General features: G+C 56.4%; 1 protein-coding gene across 1 annotated transcript in view; it reads right to left on the bottom strand.

Annotated features, from left to right (window-relative positions):
* The window catches only part of agxt2 (alanine--glyoxylate aminotransferase 2), a gene marked incomplete at its 5' end in the record, with an annotated part of 97335 nt that extends 73953 nt beyond the window's left edge, over positions 1–23382 (bottom strand). Inside the window, 3 exons of the mRNA XM_063038904.1 lie at positions 17048–17141; positions 22316–22410; positions 23259–23382. Of these exons, the coding sequence (XP_062894974.1) occupies positions 17048–17141; positions 22316–22410; positions 23259–23382 (313 nt within the window). The remainder of the gene's footprint in view (positions 1–17047; positions 17142–22315; positions 22411–23258) is intronic.
* Positions 23383–23485: the final 103 nt, after the last annotated feature.

The raw sequence follows: 23485 nt of genomic DNA, 5'->3' as shown, positions 1-23485 counted from the left end.
TGTGTGTGTGTGTGTGTGTGTGTGTGTGTGGGGCCGTTCCCGCATTGAGGGTCAGTGTGTGTGTGGGACAGTCCCCTAGTGAGGGTCAGTGTGTGGGTGTGTGGGACTGTCTCTCAGTGAGGGTCAGTGTGTGTGTGTGTGTGTGTGTGTGGGACTGACCAAGTGAGGGTCAGTGTGTGTGTGTGTGTGATGGACCCCCAGTGAAGGTCAATGTGTGTGTATGGGACATCCCCCAGTGAGGGTCAGTGTGTGTGTGGGACCGTCCCCCAGTGAGGGTGTGTGTGTGTGTGTGTGTGTGTGTGTGTGTGTGTGTGTGTGGGACTGTCCACCAGTGAGGGTCAGTGTTTGTGTGGGACTGTACTGCAGTGAGGGTCAGTGTGTGTGTGGGACCGACCCCCAGTGAGGGTCAGTGTGTGTGTGGGACTGTCCCCCAGTGAGGGTCAGTGTGTGTGTGTGGGTCTGTCCCCAGTGAGGGTCAGTGTGTGTGCGTGTGTGTGTGTGTGTGTGTGTGTGTGGGACTGTCCACCAGTGACGGTCAGTGAGTGTGTGGGACCGTCCCCCAGCGAGGGTCAGTGTGTGTGGGACTGTCCCCCAGTGAGGGTCAGTGTGTGTGTGTGTGTGTGTGTGTGGGACTGTCCCCCATTGAGATCAGTGTGTGTGTGGGACCGTCCCTCAGTGAGGGTCAGTGTGTGTGTGTGGGACCGTCCCCCAGTGAGGGTCAGTGTGTGTGGGACTGTCCCCCAGTGAGGGTCAGTGTGTGTGTGTGGGTCTGTCCCCAGTGAGGGTCTGTGTGTGTGTGTGTATGACCGTCCCCTAGTGAGGGTCAGTGTGTGTGGGACTGTCCCCCAGTGAGGGTCAGTGTGTGCGTGTGTGTGGGACTGCCCCCCATTGAGGGTCAGTGTGTGTGTGGGACCGTCCCCCAGTGAGGGTCAGTGTGTCTGTGTGGGACTGTCCCCAGTGAGGGTTAGTGTGTGTGTGGGACTGTCCCCCAGTGAGGGTCTGTGTGTGTGTGTGTGTGTGTGTGTGTGTGTGTGTGTGTGGGACTGTCCACCAGTGACGGTCAGTGTGTGTGGGACTGTACTCCAGTGAGGGTCAGTGTGTGTGTGGGACCGACCCCCAGTGAGGGTCAGTGTGTGTGTGGGACTGTCCCCCAGTGAGGGTCAGTGTGTGTGTGTGTGTGTGGGACTGTCCCCCAGTGAGGGTCAGTGTGTGTGTGTGGGACTGTCCCCCAGTGAGGGTCACTGTGTGTGTGGGACCGTTCCCCAGTGAGGGTCAGTGTGTGTGTGGGACTGTCCTCCAGTGAGGGTCAGTGTGTGTGTGTGGGACTGTCCCCCAGTGAGGGTCAGTGTGTGTGTGGGACTGTCCCCCAGTGAGGGTCAGTGTGTGTGTGTGGGACTGTCCCCCAGTGAGGGTCAGTGTGTGTGTGTGTGGGTCCGTCCCTCAGTGAGGGTCAGTGTGTGTGTGTGTGGGTCTGACCCCCAATGAGGGTCACTGTGTGTGTGTGTGTGTGTTGGACCATTCCCAGTGAGGGTCAGTGTGTGTGTGTGTGTGTGTGTGTGTGGGACTGTCCCCCAGTGGGGGTCACTGTGTGTGTATGGGACCGTCCCCCAGTGAGGGTCAGTGTGTGTGTGGGACTGTCCCCCAGTGAGGGTCAGTGTGGGTGTGTGTGGGTCGTCCCTCAGTGAGGGTCAGTGTGTGTGTGTGTGTGTGTGTGTGGGACTGTCCCCCATTGAAGGTCAGTGTGTGTGTGGGACCGTCCCCCAGTGAGGGTCAGTGTGTGTGTGTGGGGACCGTCCCCCAGTGAGGGTCAGTGTGTGTGTGGGACTGTCCCCCAGTGAGGGTCAGTGTGTGCGTGTGTGGGACTGGCCCCCAGTGCGGGTCAGTGTGTGTGTGGGACTGTCCTCCAGTGAGGGTAAGTGTGTGTGGGACCTTCCCCCAGTGAGGGTCTGTGTGTGTGTGTGTGTGTGTGTGTGTGTGTGTGTGTATGTGTGTGTCGGACCGTCCCCCACTGAGGGTCAGTGTGTGTGTGTGTGTGTGTGTGTGATGGACCCCCAGTGAAGGTCAATGTGTCTCTGTGAGACTGTCAGCCAGTGAGGGTGAGTGTGTGTGTGTGTGTGTGTGTGTGTCTGTGTGTGTGCGCGACTGTCCGTAGGTGAGGGTCAGTGTGTGTGTGGGACTGTCTCTCAGTGAGGATCAGTGTGTGTGTATGGGAATGTCCCCCAGTGAGGGTCAGTGTGTGTGGGACTGTCCCCCAGTGAGGGTCAGTGTGTGTGTGTGTGTGTGTGTGTGTGGGACTGTCTCCCATTGAGGGTCAGTGTGTGTGTGGGACCGTCCCTCAGTGAGGGTCAGTGTGTGTGTGTGGGACCGTCCCCCAGTGAGGGTCAGTGTCTGTGGGACTGTCCCCCAGTGAGGGTCAGTGTGTGCGTGTGTGTGGGACTGCCCCCCATTGAGGGTCAGTGTGTGTGTGGGACCGTCCCCCAGTGAGGGTCAGTGTGTCTGTGTGGGACTGTCCCCAGTGAGGGTTAGTGTGTGTGTGGGACTGTCCCCAGTGAGGGTCTGTGTGTGTGTGTGTGTGTGTGTGTGTGTGTGTGTGGGACTGTACTCCAGTGAGGGTCAGTGTGTGTGGGACTGTACTCCAGTGAGGGTCAGTGTGTGTGTGGGACCGACCCCCAGTGAGGGTCAGTGTGTGTGTGTGTGTGTGTGTGTCCCTCAGTGAGGGTCAGTGTGAGCGTGTGTGGGACTGACCCCCAGTGAGGGTCAGTGTGTCTGTGTGTGGGGACCGTCCCCCAGTGCGGGTCAGTGTGTGTGTGGGACTGTCCTCCAGTGAGGGTAAGTGTGTGTGGGACTGTCCCCCAGTGAGGGTCAGTGTGTGTGTGTGGGACCGTCCACCAGTGAGGGTCAGTGTGTGTGTGTGGGACTGTCCCCCAGTGAGGGTCAGTGTGTGTGTGTGTGGGTCCGTCCCTCAGTGAGGGTCAGTGTGTGTGTGTGTGGGTCTGACCCCCAATGAGGGTCACTGTGTGTGTGTGTGTGTTGGACCGTTCCCAGTGAGGGTCAGTGTGTGTGTGGGACCGTCACCCAGTGAGGGTCAGTGTGTGTGTGTGGGGACCGTCCCCCAGTGAGGGTCAGTGTGTGTGTGGGACTGTCCCCCAGTGAGGGTCAGTGTGTGCGTGTGTGGGACTGGCCCCCAGTGCGGGTCAGTGTGTGTGTCGGACCGTCCCCCACTGAGGGTCAGTGTGTGTGTGTGTGTGTGTGTGTGTGTGTGTGTGTTTGTGTGTGTGTGTGATGGACCCCCAGTGAAGGTCAATGTGTCTGTGTGAGACTGTCAGCCAGTAAGGGTGAGTGTGTGTGTGTGTGTGTGTGTGTGTGTGTGTGTGTCTGTGTGTGTGCGCGACTGTCCCTAGGTGAGGGTCAGTATGTGTGTGGGATAGTCCCCCAGTGAGGGTCACTGTGTGTGTGGGACTGTCCCCCAGTGAGGGTCTGTGTGTGTGTGTGTGTGTGTGTGTGTGTGTGTGTATGTGTGTGTGGGGCCGTTCCCGCATTGAGGGTCAGTGTGTGTGTGGGACAGTCCTCCAGTGAGGGTAAGTGTGTGTGGGACCTTCCCCCAGTGAGGGTCAGTGTGTGTGTGTGTGTGAGACTGTCCCCCAGTGAGGGTCTGTGTGTGTGTGTGTGTGTGTGTGTGTGTGTGTGTATGTGTGTGTCGGACCGTCCCCCACTGAGGGTCAGTGTGTGTGTGTGTGTGTGTGTGTGTGTGTTTGTGTGTGTGTGTGATGGACCCCCAGTGAAGGTCAATGTGTCTGTGTGAGACTGTCAGCCAGTGAGGGTGAGTGTGTGTGTGTGTGTGTGTGTGTGTCTGTGTGTGTGCGCGACTGTCCCTAGGTGAGGGTCAGTGTGTGTGTGGGACTGTCTCTCAGTGAGGATCAGTGTGTGTGTATGGGAATGTCCCCCAGTGAGGGTCAGTGTGTGTGGGACTGTCCCCCAGTGAGGGTCAGTGTGTGTGTGGGACCATCCCCCAGCGAGGGTCAGTGTGTGTGTGTGTGTGTGTGTGTGTGGGACTGTCTCCCATTGAGGGTCAGTGTGTGTGTGGGACCATCCCCCAGTGAGGGTCAGTGTGTGTGTGTGTGTGTGTGTGTGTGGGACTGTCTCCCATTGAGGGTCAGTGTGTGTGTGGGACCGTCCCTCAGTGAGGATCAGTGTGTGTGTGTGGGACCGTCCCCCAGTGAGGGTCAGTGTCTGTGGGACTGTCCCCCAGTGAGGGTCAGTGTGTGCGTGTGTGTGGGACCGTCCCCCAGTGAGGGTCAGTGTGTCTGTGTGGGACTGTCCCCAGTGAGGGTCAGTGTGTGTGTGGGACTGTCCCCAGTGAGGGTCTGTGTGTGTGTGTGTGTGTGTGTGTGTGTGTGTGTGTGTGTGGGACTGTACTCCAGTGAGGGTCAGTGTGTGTGTGGGACCGACCCCCATTGAGGGTCAGTGTGTGTGTGGGACTGTCCCCCAGTGAGGGTCAGTGTGTGCGTGTGTGGGACTGACCCCCAGTGAGGGTCAGTGTGTGTGTGTGTGGGGACCGTCCCCCAGTGCGGGTCAGTGTGTGTGTGGGACTGTCCTCCAGTGAGGGTAAGTGTGTGTGGGACTGTCCCCCAGTGAGGGTCAGTGTGTGTGTGTGGGACTGTCCCCCAGTGAGGGTCACTGTGTGTGTGGGACCGTCCCCCAGTGAGGGTCAGTGTGTGTGTGGGACTGTCCTCCAGTGAGGGTAAGTGTGTGTGGGACTGTCCCCCAGTGAGGGTCAGTGTGTGTGTGTGGGACTGTCCCCCAGTGAGGGTCTCTGTGTGTGTGGGACCGTCCCCCAGTGAGGGTCAGTGTGTGTGTGTGGGACTGTCCCCCAGTGAGGGTCAGTGTGTGTGTGTGTGGGTCCGTCCCTCAGTGAGGGTCAGTGTGTGTGTGTGTGGGTCTGACCCCCAATGAGGGTCACTGTGTGTGTGTGTGTGTGTTGGACCATTCCCAGTGAGGGTCAGTATGTGTGTGTGTGTGTGTGTGTGTGTGTGTGTGGGACTGTCCCCCACTGAAGGTCAGTGTGTGTGTGGGAATGACCCCAGTGGGGGTCACTGTGTGTGTGTGGGACCGTCCCCCAGTGAGGGTCAGTGTGTGTGTGGGACTGTCCCCCAGTGAGGGTCAGTGTGGGTGTGTGTGGGTCCGTCCCTCAGTGAGGGTCAGTGTGTGTGTGTGTGGGTCTGACCCCCAATGAGGGTCACTGTGTGTGTGTGTGTGTTGGACTCTTCCCAGTGAGGGTCAGTGTGTGTGTGTGTGTGTGTGTGGGACTGTCCCCCATTGAAGGTCAGTGTGTGTGTGGGACCGTCACCCAGTGAGGGTCAGTGTGTGTGTGTGGGGACTGTCCCCCAGTGAGGGTCAGTGTGTGTGTGGGACTGTCCCCCAGTGAGGGTCAGTGTGTGCGTGTGTGGGACTGGCCCCCAGTGCGGGTCAGTGTGTGTGTCGGACCGTCCCCCACTGAGGGTCAGTGTGTGTGTGGGACTGTCTCCCAGTGAGGGTCAGTGTTTGTGTGGGACCATGCCCCAGTGAGGGTCAGTGTGTGTGTGGGACTGTCACCCATTGAGGGTCAGTGTGTGTGTGGGACCGTCCCCCAGTGAGGGTCAGTGTGTGTGTGTGTGTGGGTCCGTCCCCCAGTGAGGGTCAGTGTGTGTGTGGGACTGTCCCCAGTGAGGGTGTGTGTGTGTGTGTGTGTGTGTGTGTGTGACTGTCCCCAGTGACGGTCAGTGTGTGTGTGGGACCGTCCCCCAGTGAGGGTCAGTGTGTGTGTGTGAGACCGTCCCCCAGTGAGAGTCAGTGTGTGTGGGAATGTCCACCAGTGACAGTCAGTGTGTGTTTGACTGTCCCCCAGTGAGGGTCAGTGTGTGTGGGACTGTCCCCCATTGAGGGTCAGTGTGTGTGTGGGACCGTCTCTCAGTGAGGGTCAGTGTGTGTGTGTGGGGACCGTCCCCCGGTGAGGGTCAGTGTGTGTGTGGGACTGTCCCCCAGTGAGGGTCAGTGTGTGCGTGTGTGGGACTGGCCCCCAGTGCGGGTCAGTGTGTGTGTCGGACCGTCCCCCACTGAGGGTCAGTGTGTGTGTGTGTGATGGACCCCCAGTGAGGGTCAGTGTCTGTGTGAGACTGTCAGCCAGTAAGGGTGAGTGTGTGTGTGTGTGTGTGTGTGTGTGTGTGTGTGTGTGTCTGTGTGTGTGCGCGACTGTCCCTAGGTGAGGGTCAGTATGTGTGTGGGATAGTCCCCCAGTGAGGGTCACTGTGTGTGTGGGACTGTCCCCCAGTGAGGGTCTGTGTGTGTGTGTGTGTGTGTGTGTGTGTGTGTGTGTGTGTGTGTGTGGGGCCGTTCCCGCATTGAGGGTCAGTGTGTGTGTGGGACAGTCCTCCAGTGAGGGTAAGTGTGTGTGGGACCTTCCCCCAGTGAAGGTCAGTGTGTGTGTGTGTGTGTGAGACTGTCCCCCAGTGAGGGACTGTGTGTGTGTGTGTGTGTGTATGTGTGTGTCGGACCGTCCCCCACTGAGGGTCAGTGTGTGTGTGTGTGTGTGTGTGTGTGTGTGTGTGTGTGTGTGTGTGATGGACCCCCAGTGAAGGTCAATGTGTCTGTGTGAGACTGTCAGCCAGTGAGGGTGAGTGTGTGTGTCTGTGTGTGTGTGTGTGTCTGTGTGTGTGTGCGCGACTGTCCCTAGTTGAGGGTGAGTATGTGTGTGGGATAGTCCCCCAGTGAGGGTCACTGTGTGTGTGGGTCCGTCCCCCAGTGAGGGTCTGTGTGTGTGTGTGTGTGTGTGTGTGTGTGGGGCCGTTCCCGCATTGAGGGTCAGTGTGTGTGTGGGACAGTCCCCTAGTGAGGGTCAGTGTGTGGGTGTGTGGGACTGTCTCTCAGTGAGGGTCAGTGTGTGTGTGTGTGTGTGTGTGTGTGTGGGACTGACCAAGTGAGGGTCAGTGTGTGTGTGTGTGTGATGGACCCCCAGTGAAGGTCAATGTGTCTGTGTGCGACTGTCTGCCAGTGAGGGTGAGTGTGTGTGTGTGTGTCTGTGTGTGTGTGCGCGACTGTCCCTAGGTGATGGTCAGTATGTGTGTGGGACTGTCCCCCAGTGAGGGTCAGTGTGTGTGTGGGATTGTCCCCCAGTGAGAAACAGTGTGTGTGTGTGGGACCGTCCCCAATGAGGGTCAGTGTGTGTGTGGGGCTGTCTCCCAGTGAGGGTCAGTGTTTGTGTGGGACCGTCCCCCAGTGAGGGTCAGTGTGTGTGTGTGTGTGGGAATGTCCACCAGTGACGGTCAGTGTGTGTGTGGGACTGTCTCCCAGTGAGGGTCAGTGTTTGTGTGGGACCATGCCCCAGTGAGGGTCAGTGTGTGTGTGGGACTGTCTCTCAGTGAGGATCAGTGTGTGTGTATGGGAATGTCCCCCAGTGAGGGTCAGTGTGTGTGTGGGACTGTCACCCATTGAGGGTCAGTGTGTGTGTGGGACCGTCCCCCAGTGAGGGTCAGTGTGTGTGTGTGGGGACCGTCCCCCGGTGAGGGTCAGTGTGTGTGTGGGACTGTCCCCCAGTGAGGGTCAGTGTGTGCGTGTGTGGGACTGGCCCCCAGTGCGGGTCAGTGTGTGTGTCGGACCGTCCCCCACTGAGGGTCAGTGTGTGTGTGTGTGTGTGTGTGTGTGTGTGTGTGATGGACCCCCAGTGAGGGTCAGTGTCTGTGTGAGACTGTCAGCCAGTAAGGGTGAGTGTGTGTGTGTGTGTGTGTGTGTGTGTGTGTGTGTGTGTGTGTCTGTGTGTGTGCGCGACTGTCCCTAGGTGAGGGTCAGTATGTGTGTGGGATAGTCCCCCAGTGAGGGTCACTGTGTGTGTGGGACTGTCCCCCAGTGAGGGTCTGTGTGTGTGTGTGTGTGTGTGTGTGTGTGTGTGTGGGGCCGTTCCCGCATTGAGGGTCAGTGTGTGTGTGGGACAGTCCTCCAGTGAGGGTAAGTGTGTGTGGGACCTTCCCCCAGTGAAGGTCAGTGTGTGTGTGTGTGTGTGAGACTGTCCCCCAGTGAGGGACTGTGTGTGTGTGTGTGTGTGTATGTGTGTGTCGGACCGTCCCCCACTGAGGGTCAGTGTGTGTGTGTGTGTGTGTGTGTGCGTGTGTGTGTGTGTGTGATGGACCCCCAGTGAAGGTCAATGTGTCTGTGTGAGACTGTCAGCCAGTGAGGGTGAGTGTGTGTGTCTGTGTGTGTGTGTGTGTCTGTGTGTGTGTGCGCGACTGTCCCTAGTTGAGGGTGAGTATGTGTGTGGGATAGTCCCCCAGTGAGGGTCACTGTGTGTGTGGGTCCGTCCCCCAGTGAGGGTCTGTGTGTGTGTGTGTGTGTGTGTGTGTGTGTGTGTGTGTGTGTGTGTGTGGGGCCGTTCCCGCATTGAGGGTCAGTGTGTGTGTGGGACAGTCCCCTAGTGAGGGTCAGTGTGTGGGTGTGTGGGACTGTCTCTCAGTGAGGGTCAGTGTGTGTGTGTGTGTGTGTGTGTGTGGGACTGACCAAGTGAGGGTCAGTGTGTGTGTGTGTGTGATGGACCCCCAGTGAAGGTCAATGTGTCTGTGTGCGACTGTCTGCCAGTGAGGGTGAGTGTGTGTGTGTGTGTCTGTGTGTGTGTGCGCGACTGTCCCTAGGTGATGGTCAGTATGTGTGTGGGACTGTCCCCCAGTGAGGGTCAGTGTGTGTGTGGGATTGTCCCCCAGTGAGAAACAGTGTGTGTGTGTGGGACCGTCCCCAATGAGGGTCAGTGTGTGTGTGGGGCTGTCTCCCAGTGAGGGTCAGTGTTTGTGTGGGACCGTCCCCCAGTGAGGGTCAGTGTGTGTGTGTGTGTGGGAATGTCCACCAGTGACGGTCAGTGTGTGTGTGGGACTGTCTCCCAGTGAGGGTCAGTGTTTGTGTGGGACCATGCCCCAGTGAGGGTCAGTGTGTGTGTGGGACTGTCTCTCAGTGAGGATCAGTGTGTGTGTATGGGAATGTCCCCCAGTGAGGGTCAGTGTGTGTGTGGGACTGTCACCCATTGAGGGTCAGTGTGTGTGTGGGACCGTCCCCCAGTGAGGGTCAGTGTGTGTGTGTGGGTCCGTCCCCCAGTGAGGGTCAGTGTGTGTGTGGGACTGTCCCCAGTGAGGGTGTGTGTGTGTGTGTGTGTGTGTGACTGTCCCCAGTGACGGTCAGTGTGTGTGTGGGACCGTCCCCCAGTGAGGGTCAGTGTGTGTGGGACTGTCCCCCAGTGAGGGTCTGTGTGTGTGTGTGTGTGTGTGGGAATGTCCACCAGTGACGGTCAGTGTGTGTGGGACTGTCTCTCAGTGAGGATCAGTGTGTATGTATGGGAATGTCCCCCAGTGAGGGTCAGTGTGTGTGTGTGTGTGGGACTGTCCCCCATTGAGGGTCAGTGTGTGTGTGGGACCGTCTCTCAGTGAGGGTCAGTGTGTGTGTGAGAGACTGTCCCCCAGTGAGGGTCAGTGTGTGTGGGAATATCCCCCAGTGAGGGTCAGTGTGTGTGTGTGTGTGTGTGTGTGTGTGTGTGTGTGTGTGGGACTGTCCGCCATTGAGGGTCAGTGTGTGTGTGGGACCGTCCCCCAGTGAGGGTCAGTGTGTGTGTGTGTGGGACCGTCCCCCAGTGAGGGTCAGTGTGTGTGTGGGACTGTCCCCAGTGAGGCTCTGTGTGTGTGTGTGTGTGTGTGTGGGACTGTCCCCCCAGTGAGGGTCAGTGTGTGTGTGGGACCGTCTCTCAGTGAGGGTCAGTGTGTGTGTGAGAGACTGTCCCCCAGTGAGGGTCAGTGTGTGTGGGAATATCCCCCAGTGAGGGTCAGTGTGTGTGTGTGTGTGGGACTGTCCGCCATTGAGGGTCAGTGTGTGTGTGGGACCGTCCCCCAGTGAGGGTCAGTGTGTGTGTGTGTGGGACTGTCCCCCAGTGAGGGTCAGTGTGTGTGTGGGACTGTCCCCAGTGAGGCTCTGTGTGTGTGTGTGTGTGTGTGTGTGTGTGTGTGTGTGGGACTGTCCCCAGTGAGGTTCAGTGCGTGTGTGAGACTGACCCCCAGTGAGGGTCAGTGTGTGTGTGGGGCCGTCCCCCAGTGAGGGTCAGTGTGTGTGTGGGACCGTCCCCCAGTGAGGGTCAGTGTGTGTGGGACCGTCCCCCAGTGAGGATTAGTGTGTGTGTGGGACTGTCCCCTGTCCCCAGTGAGGGTCTGTGTGTGTGTGTGTGTGTGTGTGTGTGTGTGTGTGTGTGTGTGGGACTGTCCACCAGTGACGGTCAGTGTGTGTGGGACTGTACTCCAGTGAGGGTCAGTGTGTGTGTGTGGGACTGTACTGCAGTGAGGGTCAGTGTGTGTGTGGGACCGCTCCCCAGTGAGGGTCAGTGTGTGTGTGGGACTGTCCCCCAGTGAGGGTCAGTGTGTGTGTGTGTGGGTCCGTCCCTCAGTGAGGGTCAGTGTGTGTGTGTGGGTCTGACCCCCAATGAGGGTCACTGTGTGTGTGTGTGTGTGTGTGTGTGTGTGTTGGACCGTTCCCAGTGAGGGTCAGTGTGTGTGTGTGTGTGTGTGTGTGTGTGGGACTGTCCCCCATTGAAGGTCAGTGTGTGTGTGTGTGGGACTGTCTCTCAGTGAGGGTCAGTGTGTGTGTATGGGAATGTCCCCCAGTGAGGGTCAGTGTGTGTGTGTGGGACCGTCCCCAATGAGGGTCAGTGTGTGTGTGGGACTGTCTCCCAGTGAGGGTCAGTGTTTGTGTGGGACCATGCCCCAGTGAGGGTCAGTGTGTGTGTGGGACTGTCTCTCAGTGAGGATCAGTGTGTGTGTATGGGAATGTCCCCCAGTGAGGGTCAGTGTGTGTGGGACTGTCCCCCAGTGAGGGTCAGTGTGTGTGTGTGTGGGACTGTCACCCATTGAGGGTCTGTGTGTGTGTGTGTGTGTGTGTGTGTGTGTGTGTGTGTGTGGGGCCGTTCCCGCATTGAGGGTCAGTGTGTGTGTGGGACAGTCCTCCAGTGAGGGTAAGTGTGTGTGGGACCTTCCCCCAGTGAGGGTCAGTGTGTGTGTGTGTGTGAGACTGTCCCCCAGTGAGGGTCTGTGTGTGTGTGTGTGTGTGTATGTGTGTGTCGGACCGTCCCCCACTGAGGGTCAGTGTGTGTGTGTGTGTGTGTGTGTGTGTGTGTGTGTGCGTGTGTGTGTGTGTGTGATGGACCCCCAGTGAAGGTCAATGTGTCTGTGTGAGACTGTCAGCCAGTGAGGGTGAGTGTGTGTGTCTGTGTGTGTGTGTGTGTCTGTGTGTGTGTGCGCGACTGTCCCTAGGTGAGGGTCAGTATGTGTGTGGGATAGTCCCCCAGTGAGGGTCACTGTGTGTGTGGGTCCGTCCCCCAGTGAGGGTCTGTGTGTGTGTGTGTGTGTGTGTGTGTGTGTGTGTGTGTGGGGCCGTTCCCGCATTGAGGGTCAGTGTGTGTGTGGGACAGTCCCCTAGTGAGGGTCAGTGTGTGTGTGTGTGTATGTGTGTGTTCGACCGTCCCCCACTGAGGGTCAGTGTGTGTGTGTGTGGGACTGACCAAGTGAGGGTGTGTGTGTGTGTGTGTGTGTGTGATGGACCCCCAGTGAAGGTCAATGTGTCTGTGTGAGACTGTCTGACAGTGAGGGTGAGTGTGTGTGTGTGTGTGTGTGTGTGTGTGTGTGTGTGTGTGTCTGTGTGTGTGTGCGCGACTGTCCCTAGTTGAGGGTCAGTATGTGTGTGGGACTGTCCCCCAGTGAGGGTCAGTGTGTGTGTGGGATTGTCCCCCAGTGAGAGTCAGTGTGTGTGGGACCATCCCCCAGTGAGGGTCAGTGTGTGTGTGTGGGACCGTGCCCCAGTGAGGGTCAGTGTGTGTGTGTGTGGGACTGTCTCTCAGTGAGGGTCAGTGTGTGTGTATGGGAATGTCCCCCAGTGAGGGTCAGTGTGTGTGTGTGGGACCGTCCCCAATGAGGGTCAGTGTGTGTGTGGGACTGTCTCCCAGTGAGGGTCAGTGTTTGTGTGGGACCATGCCCCAGTGAGGGTCAGTGTGTGTGTGGGACTGTCTCTCAGTGAGGATCAGTGTGTGTGTATGGGAATGTCCCCCAGTGAGGGTCAGTGTGTGTGTGTGACCATCCCCCAGTGAGGGTCAGTGTGTGTGGGACTGTCCCCCAGTGAGGGTCAGTGTGTGTGTGTGTGGGACTGTCACCCATTGAGGGTCAGTGTGTGTGTGGGACCGTCCCCCAGTGAGGGTCAGTGTGTGTGTGTGGGGACCGTCCCCCAGTGAGGGTCAGTGTGTGTGTGGGACTGTCCCCCAGTGAGGGTCAGTGTGTGCGTGTGTGGGACTGGCCCCCAGTGCGGGTCAGTGTGTGTGTGGGACTGTCCTCCAGTGAGGGTAAGTGTGTGTGGGACCTTCCCCCAGTGAGGGTCAGTGTGTGTGTGTGTGTGAGACTGTCCCCCAGTGAGGGTCTGTGTGTGTGTGTGTGTGTGTGTGTGTGTGTGTGTATGTGTGTGTCGGACCGTCCCCCACTGAGGGTCAGTGTGTGTGTGTGTGTTTGTGTGTGTGTGTGATGGACCCCCAGTGAAGGTCAATGTGTCTGTGTGCGACTGTCTGCCAGTGAGGGTGAGTGTGTGTGTGTGTGTGTGTGTGTGTGTGTGTCTGTGTGTGTGTGCGCGACTGTCCCTAGGTGAGGGTCAGTATGTGTGTGGGACTGTCCCCCAGTGAGGGTCAGTGTGTGTGTGGGATTGTCCCCCAGTGAGAGTCAGTGTGTGTGGGACCGTCCCCCAGTGAGGGTCAGTGTGTGTGTGTATGGGAATGTCCCCCAGTGAGGGTCAGTGTGTGTGTGGGACCGTCCCCCAGTGAGGGTCAGTGTGTGTGTGTGGGTCCGTCCCCCAGTGAGGGTCAGTGTGTGTGTGGGACCGTCCCCCAGTGAGGGTCAGTGTGTGTGTGTGGGTCCGTCCCCCAGTGAGGGTCAGTGTGTGTGTGGGACTGTCCCCAGTGAGGGTGTGTGTGTGTGTGTGTGTGTGTGTGACTGTCCCCAGTGACGGTCAGTGTGTGTGTGGGACCGTCCCCCAGTGAGGGTCAGTGTGTGTGGGACTGTCTCTCAGTGAGGATCAGTGTGTGTGTGTGGGACTGTCCCCCAGTGAGGGTCAGTCTGTCTGTGTGGGACCGTCCCCCAGTGAGGGTCAGTGTGTGTGTGTGACCGACCCCCAGTGAGGGTCAGTGTGTGTGGGACTGTCCCCCAGTGAGGGTCAGTGTGTGTGTGTGACCGTCCCCCAGTGAGGGTCAGTGTGTGTGTGTGTGTGTGTGTGTGTGTGTGTGTGGGAATGTCCCCCAGTGAGGGTCAGTCTGTCTGTGTGGGACCGTCCCCCAGTGAGGGTCAGTGTGTGTGTGTGACCGACCCCCAGTGAGGGTCAGTGTGTGTGGGACTGTCCCCCAGTGAGGGTCAGTGTGTGTGTGTGTGGGACTGTCACCCATTGAGGGTCAGTGTGTGTGTGTGACCGTCCCCCAGTGAGGGTCAGTGTGTGTGTGTGTGTGTGTGTGTGTGGGACTGTCCCCCAGTGAGGGTCAGTGTGTGTGGGACTGTCCCCCAGTGAGGGTCAGTGTGTGTGTGTGTGTGTGTGTGTGTGTGGGACTGTCCCCCATTGAGGGTCAGTGTGTGTGGGAATGTCCCCCAGTGAGGGTCAGTGTGTGTGTGTGTGTGTGTGTGTGTGTGTGGGACTGTCCGCCATTGAGGGTCAGTGTGTGTGTGGGACCGTCCCCCAGTGAGGGTCAGTGTGTGTGTGTGTGGGACCGTCCCCCAGTGAGGGTCAGTGTGTGTGTGGGACTGTCCCCAGTGAGGGTCTGTGTGTGTGTGTGTGTGTGTGGGACTGTCCCCAGTGAGGTTCAGTGCGTGTGTGGGACTGACCCCCAGTGAGGGTCAGTGTGTGTGGGACCATCCCCCAGTGAGGGTCAGTGTGTGTGTGGGGCCGTCCCCCAGTGAGGGTCAGTGTGTGTGTGTGACCGTCCCCCAGTGAGGGTCAGTGTGTGTGGGACTGTCCCCCAGTGAGGGTCAGTGTGTGCGTGTGTGTGGGACTGCCCCCCATTGAGGGTCAGTGTGTGTGTGGGACCGTCCCCCAGTGAGGGTCAGTGTGTCTGTGTGGGACTGTCCCCATTGAGGGTCAGTGTGTGTGTGGGACTGTCCCCTGTCCCCAGTGAGGGTCTGTGTGTGTGTGTGTGTGTGTGTGTGTGTGTGTGTGTGTGTGTGTGTGTGTGTGGGACTGTCCACCAGTGACGGTCAGTGTGTGTGGGACTGTACTCCAGTGAGGGTCAGTGTGTGTGTGGGACTGTCCCCCAGTGAGGGTCAGTGTGTGTGTGTGTGGGTCCGTCCCTCAGTGAGGGTCAGTGTGTGTGTGTGGGTCTGACCCCCAATGAGGGTCACTGTGTGTGTGTGTGTTGGACCGTTCCCAGTGAGGGTCAGTGTGTCTGTGTGTGTGTGTGTGTGTGTGTGTGTGTGTGGGACTGTCCCCCATTGAAGGTCAGTGTGTGTGTGGGAATGACCCCAGTGGGGGTCAGTGTGTGTGTGGGGACCGTCCCCCAGTGAGGTTCAGTGTGTGTGTGTGGGGACCGTCCCCCAGTGAGGGTCAGTGTGTGTGTGGGACTGTCCCCCAGTGAGGGTCAGTGTGTGCGTGTGTGGGACTGGCCCCCAGTGCGGGTCAGTGTGTGTGTGGGACTGTCCTCCAGTGAGGGTAAGTGTGTGTGGGACCTTCCCCCAGTGAGGGTCAGTGTGTGTGTGTGTGTGAGACTGTCCCCCAGTGAGGGTCTGTGTGTGTGTGTGTGTGTGTGTGTGTGTTTGTGTGTGTGTGTGATGGACCCCCAGTGAAGGTCAATGTGTCTGTGTGAGACTGTCAGCCAGTGAGGGTGAGTGTGTGTGTGTCTCTGTGTGTGCGCGACTGTCCCTAGGTGAGGGTCAGTATGTGTGTGGGATAGCCCCCCAGTGAGGGTCACTGTGTGTGTGGGACTGTCCCCCAGTGAGGGTCTGTGTGTGTGTGTGTGTGTGTGTGTGTGTGTGGGACTGTCCACCAGTGACGGTCAGTGTGTGTGGGACTGTACTCCAGTGAGGGTCAGTGTGTGTGTGGGACCGACCCCCAGTGAGGGTCAGTGTGTGTGTGGGACTGTCCCCCAGTGAGGGTCAGTGTGTGTGTGTGTGTGAGACTGTCCCCCAGTGAGGGTCTGTGTGTGTGTGTGTGTGTGTGTGTGTGTGTGTGTATGTGTGTGTCGGACCGTGTGTGTGTGTGTGTGTGTGTGTTTGTGTGTGTGTGTGATGGACCCCCAGTGAAGGTCAATGTGTCTGTGTGAGACTGTCAGCCAGTGAGGGTGAGTGTGTGTGTGTGTGTGTGTGTCTCTGTGTGTGCGCGACTGTCCCTAGGTGAGGGTCAGTATGTGTGTGGGATAGCCCCCCAGTGAGGGTCACTGTGTGTGTGGGACTGTCCCCCAGTGAGGGTCTGTGTGTGTGTGTGTGTGTGTGTGTGTGTGTGTGTGTGTGTGTGTGGGACTGTCCACCAGTGACGGTCAGTGTGTGTGGGACTGTACTCCAGTGAGGGTCAGTGTGTGTGTGGGACCGACCCCCAGTGAGGGTCAGTGTGTGTGTGGGACTGTCCCCCAGTGAGGGTCAGTGTGTGTGTGGGACCGACCCCCAGTGAGGGTCAGTGTGTGTGTGGGACTGTCCACCAGTGAGGGTCAGTGTGTGTGTGGGACTGTCCCCCAGTGAGGGTCAGTGTGTGTGTGTGTGGGTCCGTCCCTCAGTGAGGGTCAGTGTGTGTGTGTGGGTCTGACCCCCAATGAGGGTCACTGTGTGTGTGTGTGTGTGTGTGTGTGTGTGTGTTGGACCGTTCCCAGTGAGGGTCAGTGTGTGTGTGTGTGTGTGTGTGTGTGTGTGTGTGGGACCGTCCCCCAGTGAGGGTCAGTGTGTGTGTGTGGGACCGTCCCCCAGTGAGGGTCAGTGTGTGTGTGTGGGACCGTCCCCCAGTGAGGGTCAGTGTGTGTGTGTGTGTGTGTGTGTGTGGGGGGGTCTGTCCACCAGTGACGGTCAGTGTCTGTATGGGACTGTCCCCAGTGAGGGTCAGTGTGTGTGTGGGACTGTCCCCCAGTGAGGGTCAGTGTGTGTGTGTGTGGGTCCGTCCATCAGTGAGGGTCAGTGTGTGTGTGTCGGTCTGACCCCCAATGAGGGTCACTGTGTGTGTGTGGGACTGTCTCCCGTTGAAGGTCAGTGTGTGTGTGGGAATGACCCCAGTGGGGGTCAGTGTGTGTGTGTGGGACCGTCCCCCAGTGAGGGTCAGTGTGTGTGTGTGGGGACCGTCCCCCAGTGAGGGTCAGTGTGTGTGTGAGAGACTGTCCCCCAGTGAGGGTCAGTGTGTGTGGGAATGTCCCCCAGTGAGGGTCAGTGTGTGTGTGGGACCGTCTCGCAGTGAGGGTCAGTTTGTGTACGTGTGTGGGACTGCCCCCCAGTGAGGGTCAGTGTGTGTGTCGGACCGTCCCCCAGTGAGGGTCAGTGTGTGTGTGTGTGTGGGACCGTCCCCCAGTGAGGGTCAGTGTGAGTGTGGGACCGTGCTCCAGTGAGGGTCAGTGTGTGTGTGGGACTGTCCCCCAGTGAGGGTCAGTGTGTGGGGGACCGACCTTCAGTGAGGGTCAGTGTGTGTGTGGGACTGTCCCCCAGTGAGGGTCAGTGTCTGTGTGTGGGGCTGTCCCCCCATGAGTTGCATTGTGCGTGTGGGACCATCCCCCAGTGGGGGTCAGTGTGTATGTGTCGGACTGTACCCCAGTGAGGGTCAGTGTGTGTGTGGGACCGTCCCCCAGTGAGGGTCAGTGTGTGTGTGTCGGACTGTACCCCAGTGAGGGTCAGTGTGTGTGTGGGACCGTCCCCCAGTGAGGGTCAGTGTGTGTTTGTGGGACCGTCCCCCAGTGAGTGCCAGTGTGTGTGGGACTGTCCCCCAGTAGACCTCCCCTTGTTGTCCCTGTTCCACGGGGTATTTATGGCTCGTTCTGTGCGTCTCCCCCCTCCCACCCCCCGCCGTCCCCATTTACCGGGGCACAGCCCGAGGCAGTGGCTGTGTTGAACTTCCAGGTGCTGATGGATGTGAGACCCATGGTGGCCTGAGTGCCTCCGTGATAACTACCCCTGGAGGAAAAGCACAGGATATCAGTGCAGTTTCACTCCACCTTACAACTCCTCACACTCGAGGAGGCCATTCTGTCCATCAGCCCTACACTAGAATTGCAATCCTGCAATGGAACTCATTTTTAAAGAGAATTTGATAACTGACCTGGTAAATTCACCACAGAATTTGGAGAGGTGGCTGCTCACGCCCCTCCCCTTCCTCCAGATTGCTCTTCAGGGTGGGGGGTAGGAATTAGTTTATTATTATCAAATGTTCCGTGATGCAGTGAAAAATGTGTCTTGTATACAGATCAGATCATTACACAGTGCATTGAGGTAGAACAAGGTAAATGGGTAACAGACAGCAGAATAAAGTGTAACACATACTGAGAGAGTGCAGGCGGAAGGACAAGGCAAAGTCATCTGAAGCTCGACTATCAGGTCAAGCGTCTACTTTATTAGTCACTGCCCCACCCTCATCCCAAACACCTGCAAACTGTTCTGGGGAGCCCCGTGCTGCTACTGGGGAGGTTTGCATTGGCTGGGCAGGCACCTGGGGGTTGAATCAGAGACAATGGGTTCAGGTGACTGGGCATTCAGGAAGGCAAAGGCAATATTCAACACACCAGGGAGAGGCAGGAGTACAACCACTCGCAAACAGAGGCAGGAACCGGACAAAATAGAAAGTCCTAGGAAAGCGAGCTTGGTCAGTGTGACGACTGTGCAGGTGAACCCGGTGTTATTTGAGCTGGGGGACGTGTCACAATTTTCCTGATGTGAAACTTCCTGAGCTTAACGTGTCCAGTTGAAAATAAAATCAATACTGTATTCATTTTTCTTTCACCCAAAGTCCATGAGTGAATTTCATTCCATATCTCAGACTTTTACAATAAGGACATTTGAAAGATTCTTACATCGGCATGTAGAGTTAAGAAAAATGGAGGGAGGGTTCTGGCCCAAAGACCATTGTTCTGGAAACAGCAGTGAAGGGTCTTTCCATACAGAGAGAGACGGAGGACATTCATCAGTGGCATAACAGACAGTGAGTAACTAAGCTTTATATAGTTCAGCACGACATCATGGGCCAAACATCTTGTACTGTGCTGGTGCTGCTCTACTTGTGCATTAGGTAAGGGCAAGTTTCCATGACCCAAATAGCCATAACCTGGAGGTGGGCGGTGCTGGTAAAAGTCGAAATGAACTTCCTTCACTCCATGTGTGTGATGCAGGAATGAGATTAACAAATTCCAGGCACAGATAGCCACCTGGCCATGAGAGACTGTGATGTGCTGATCATCGGACTCGGCTCAAGAAGAGGGATTTGGAAATAAGTATCCAGGAATTCAGAAAGGGCAGGAAAGGAAAGATAGAAAGGGGTGTGGAGGGGAGGCAATGCTGGAGAGAGATGGCACAGAGTGGTCGAGGACAGAATCTTTATTACCTTTATTTCTCATATATACGTACGTCAAAACATACAGAGAAGAACCAGACGTGCTGGGGACAGGCCGCCAGTGTTGGCGTGCTTCTGGCACCAACAGAGTGTGCCCAAACTTACTAACCTTCAGACTATAAGACACAGGAGCAGAATTGGGCCATTCAGCCTGGCGGGTCTGCTGCAGCATTCCACCATGACCAATCCTGGATCCCACACCCCATACACCTGCTTTGTCGCCACATTTCGTAATGCCCTAAACTATCAACCTCTGCTTTAGATATACACGTGGACTTGTCTCCACCATAGTCTGTGCCAGAGCATTGCACACCTAACCCGAACATCTTTGGAATGTGCAAGGAAACCGGGGCACGTGGAGGAACCCCACAGTGTCACAGAGAAAATGGACTCACTCCTTCCAGACAGCACTGAACCGGGGTCAGTGGTACAGTGAACCAGGGTCAGTGGTACAGTGAACCAGGGTCAATGGTACAGTGAACCAGGGTCAGTGGTAAACTGAACTGGGGTCAGTGGAACAGTGAACCAGGGTCAATAGTAAACTGAACCAGGGTCAGTGGTACAGTGAACCAGGGTCAGTGGTAAACTGAACTGGGGTCAGTGGTACAGTGAACCCGGGTCAGTGGTAAAGCAAATGTGGGTCAGTGGTAGAGTGAACCCAGGTCAATGTTAAAGGGATTTCACCTACCGCTGAGCTACTGTGCCATACTATTACAAGCTCAGAAATATGAGCCCGACTGTCCGGTAAGATGGCAGTGCATTTGGTTGCAGCAGCTTCTTCCGGGTCATCAAAAGGTGCTACTGTCCTATTAAGTGCATTTTTAATGATTGCAAGATTCTGCTATTTATTAAGAATTTAAAGTACTGCAATTCTACCTCATCAGCGAGTGGAGAAAGTGAAGCTGTACACGGTGCTGCTGCCTGAGTCAATGGAGGCTTAGAGTCCACTAGCAAGTGACCATCTTGGTCGCTTTCCTTGTGATCACAGGATTCTTTTGGACATTGTTAATGTGGAATCCTGCAAGTTCGATTCACTGATTTATTGGCTGAGAGCAGGAGTGGCTAACGGGGGTTGCGGGGCCTCGGTTATAGTGAGGACTGGGCCTGAAGCCACTGTGTACAGCCGCCAGGAGAGAGGCATCAAAGCTAGCGCACTCCACCTGCAGCAATGTGGCACAGTGTCCGGGATGGAGCAGGTGCTGCCCCCCACCGTTCACTTGGCAGAAGACAAGCTCTTTTGTTGCTGACTGAAGATTTCAATGGGCTGAGGCTTGGGACAATGTATCTACATATATATATATCATAGAAACATAGAAACATAGAAAATAGGTGCAGGAGTAGGCCATTCGGCCCTTCGAGCCTGCACCACCATTTATTATGATCATGGCTGATCATTCAACTCAGAACCCCACCCCAACCTTCCCTCCATACCCACTGATCCCCGTAGCCACAAGGGCCATATCTAACTCCCTCTTAAACATAGCCAATGAACTGGCCTCAACTGTTTCCTGTGGCAGAGAATTCCACAGATTCACCACTCTCTGTGTGAAGAAGTTTTTCCTAATCTCGGTCCTAAAAGGCTTCCCCTTTATCCTCAAACTGTGACCCCTCGTTCTGGACTTCCCCAACATCGGGAACAATCTTCCTGCATCTAGCCTGTCCAATCCCTTTAGGATTTTATACGTTTCAATCAGATCCCCCCTCAATCTTCTAAATTCCAACGAGTACAAGCCCAGTTCATCCAGTCTTTCTTCATATGAAAGTCCTGCCATCCCAGGAATCAATCTGGTGAACCTTCTTTGTACTCCCTCTATGGCAAGAATGTCTTTCCTCAGATTAGGGGACCAAAACTGCACACAATACTCCAGGTGTGGTCTCACCAAGGCCTTGTACAACTGCAGTAGTACCTCCCTGCTCCTGTACTCGAATCCTCTTGCTATAAATGCCAGCATACCATTCGCCTTTTTCACCGCCTGCTGTACCTGCATGCCCACTTTCAATGACTGGTGTATAATGACACCCAGGTCTCGTTGCACCTCCCCTTTTCCTAATCGGCCACCATTCAGATAATAATCTGTTTTCCCATTTTTGCCACCAAAGTGGATAACTTCACATTTATCCACATTAAATTGCATCTGCCATGAATTTGCCCACTCACCCAACCTATCCAAGTCACCCTGCATCCTCTTAGCATCCTCCTCACTGCTAACACTGCCACCCAGCTTCGTGTCATCCGCAAACTTGGAGATGCTGCATTTAATTCCCTCATCCAAGTCATTAATATATATTGTAAACAACTGGGGTCCCAGCACTGAGCCTTGCGGTACCCCACTAGTCACCGCCTGCCATTCTGAAAAAGTCCCGTTTATTCCCACTCTTTGCTTCCTGTCTGCTAACCAATTCTCTATCCACATCAATACCTTACCCCCAATACCGTGTGCTTTAAATTTGCACACTAATCTCCTGTGTGGGACCTTGTCAAAAGCCTTTTGAAAATCCAAATATACCACATCCACTGGTTCTCCCCTATCCACTCTACTAGTTACATCCTCAAAAAATTCCATGAGATTCGTCAGACATGATTTTCCTTTCACAAATCCATGCTGACTTTGTCCGATCATTTCACCGCTTTCCAAATGTGCTGTTATCACATCCTTGATAACTGACTCCAGCAGTTTCCCCACCACCGACGTTAGGCTAACCAGTCTATAATTCCCCGGTTTCTCTCTCCCTCCTTTTTTAAAAAGTGGGGTTACATTAGCCACCCTCCAATCCTCAGGAACTAGTCCAGAATCTAACGAGTTTTGAAAAATTATCACTAATGCATCCACTATTTCTTGGGCCACTTCCTTAAGCACTCTGGGATGCAGACCATCTGGCCCTGGGGATTTATCTGCCTTCAATCCCTTCAATTTACCTAACACCACTTCCCTACTAACATGTATTTCCCTCAGTTCCTCCATCTCACTGGACCCTCTGTCCCTACTATTTCTGGAAGATTATTTATGTCCTCCTTAGTGAAGACAGAACCAAAGTAATTATTCAATTGGGCTGCCATGTCTTTGCAGTTTGTTCCCCAGAGTAACAGTGTCTCGTTTGGCTGCGTCCATGTATGGCTGTGCGGCAAACTTGAATTGAATTATGCTGTTGGATGAATTCTGTAGGTCAGCAATGAGTGAGGGAGGGAGATTAGACGTTGTAAACGCCACAGGGAGTTTTAACAGGGACAGTCATGTGAAGATCTGTACTATTCACCGGAGAGGGCGTAAGCCATCATTTTTAATTTTGTGCATAATGTAAAACTTGACAAAACAGAAAACTATGGGCATGACGTAAACAGGCCCATGGAAGGGACAGCTTGGAGTTGGTAACCTCGGACACGCCTGAAGGAAATGACGACCAAATACACAGATTCCAGCCCTTTCATCACAGTCTTAGTCTCAAAATATCGCTGTCCCTGCCATAACAGCCCTCCATGTCACTCCCCAACCGTCCACCCTCCTCAACCCCTCATCACCCTCCCTTACCTATTCCCTTCTCCTCCTGTCCAAGCTCTCTGAACCCCCTTTCCTCCCCTCCACACCCTTTCCCTCTTTCCCTTCCATCCTTCACCCCACCCCTCCCCACTCATCTCCCATCCTTTCCCTTCTTCCCTTCCACCCCGTCTCCATCCTTCAACCTCATATCCTCACGCCCACCCCTTTCCTTCCCAATCCACTCCCCTGCCCCAGGGGCTGGGTCTCACCTGAGGGTGATGATGCTGTGATTTCCCGTGTGGATCCTGGCGAGCAGCATGGCAAGATCGTTCGCCTCCGAACCACTGTTCACCAGAAAAACCACCTGCCACAGTCGGTAACCGTCAGTGTCCCACCCCAGACTGAACGCCCAGCCAGTGCACTGATCCACACCCCCCACAAACCCCACCCAGTCCACCAATCCATACCCCCACCCATCCCTCATTCTCCACACATACACCCTCCCCACCCCACCAAACCCCCACCCATCCCTCATTCCCCACACATACACCCTCCCCTCCCCAGACCAAACTCCCACCCAGTCCACCAATCCACAAACCCCACCAAACCCCCACCCAGTCCACCGATCGATACCCCCCACAAACCCCCACCCAGTCCACTGATCGATACCCCCCCACCAAACCGCCACCCAGTCCACCAATCCACAAACCCCCCCACCAAACCCCCACCCAGTCCACTGATCCATACCCCCCCACCAAACCCCTACCCAGTCCACCAATCCACAAACCCCCCCACCAAACCCCCACCCAGTCCACCGATCCATACCCCCCCACGAAACCCCCACCCAGTCCACTGATCCAAAACCCTCTCTCCACCAAACCCCTCCCATCCCTCATTCCCCAATCGTGCCCCCCTCCCCTCCCCTCCCTAAGCCCCAGCCAGTCCCCCTTCCCAACCCATCCCTTCTCCCCAAAATAACCGGCACTCCACCTCTTCACTCCCCCCAGTCCACCCCCCAATACATGCCTCCAACCAACCCCCCAACCCTATCCACATAACACCAACAACCCCCACCCCAACGCTGGCCCAATTACTCCCACCCTCGGCCCAGTGACGGAGTGAGTCTGCTGCCCACACTGTCTCCCAGAGTCCAGTCTCCACCCTCATTGCCAGGCGAGGGGCGAGAGGGCCGAGTGGGGGTCTTGGCCTCACCTGCAGCGGAGGGGGTAGGGTGGAGCAGAGTTTCTCCATGTACGGCCCGATGCCAGGGTGCATGTAGACGTTGCTGGTGTGCCACAGGCGCCCCAACTGCTGCTGGGCAGCCGCCGTCACCTTCCTGCAGGGAACAAAGCCCAGCACTGTGGGAGTTTCACACTGACACGGGTCACTGTCAACACTCACCTCCCTTTACAGGACACAGCCTGGCACTGAGGGAGTAA

Source organism: Mobula hypostoma (genome assembly GCF_963921235.1).
Source record: "Mobula hypostoma chromosome 5 unlocalized genomic scaffold, sMobHyp1.1 SUPER_5_unloc_5, whole genome shotgun sequence".
Classification (NCBI taxonomy): Eukaryota; Metazoa; Chordata; class Chondrichthyes; order Myliobatiformes; family Myliobatidae; genus Mobula; species Mobula hypostoma.
The sequence above is the reverse complement of the archived record's forward strand: the minus strand, read 5'-3'. Positions and strand labels throughout refer to the sequence as shown.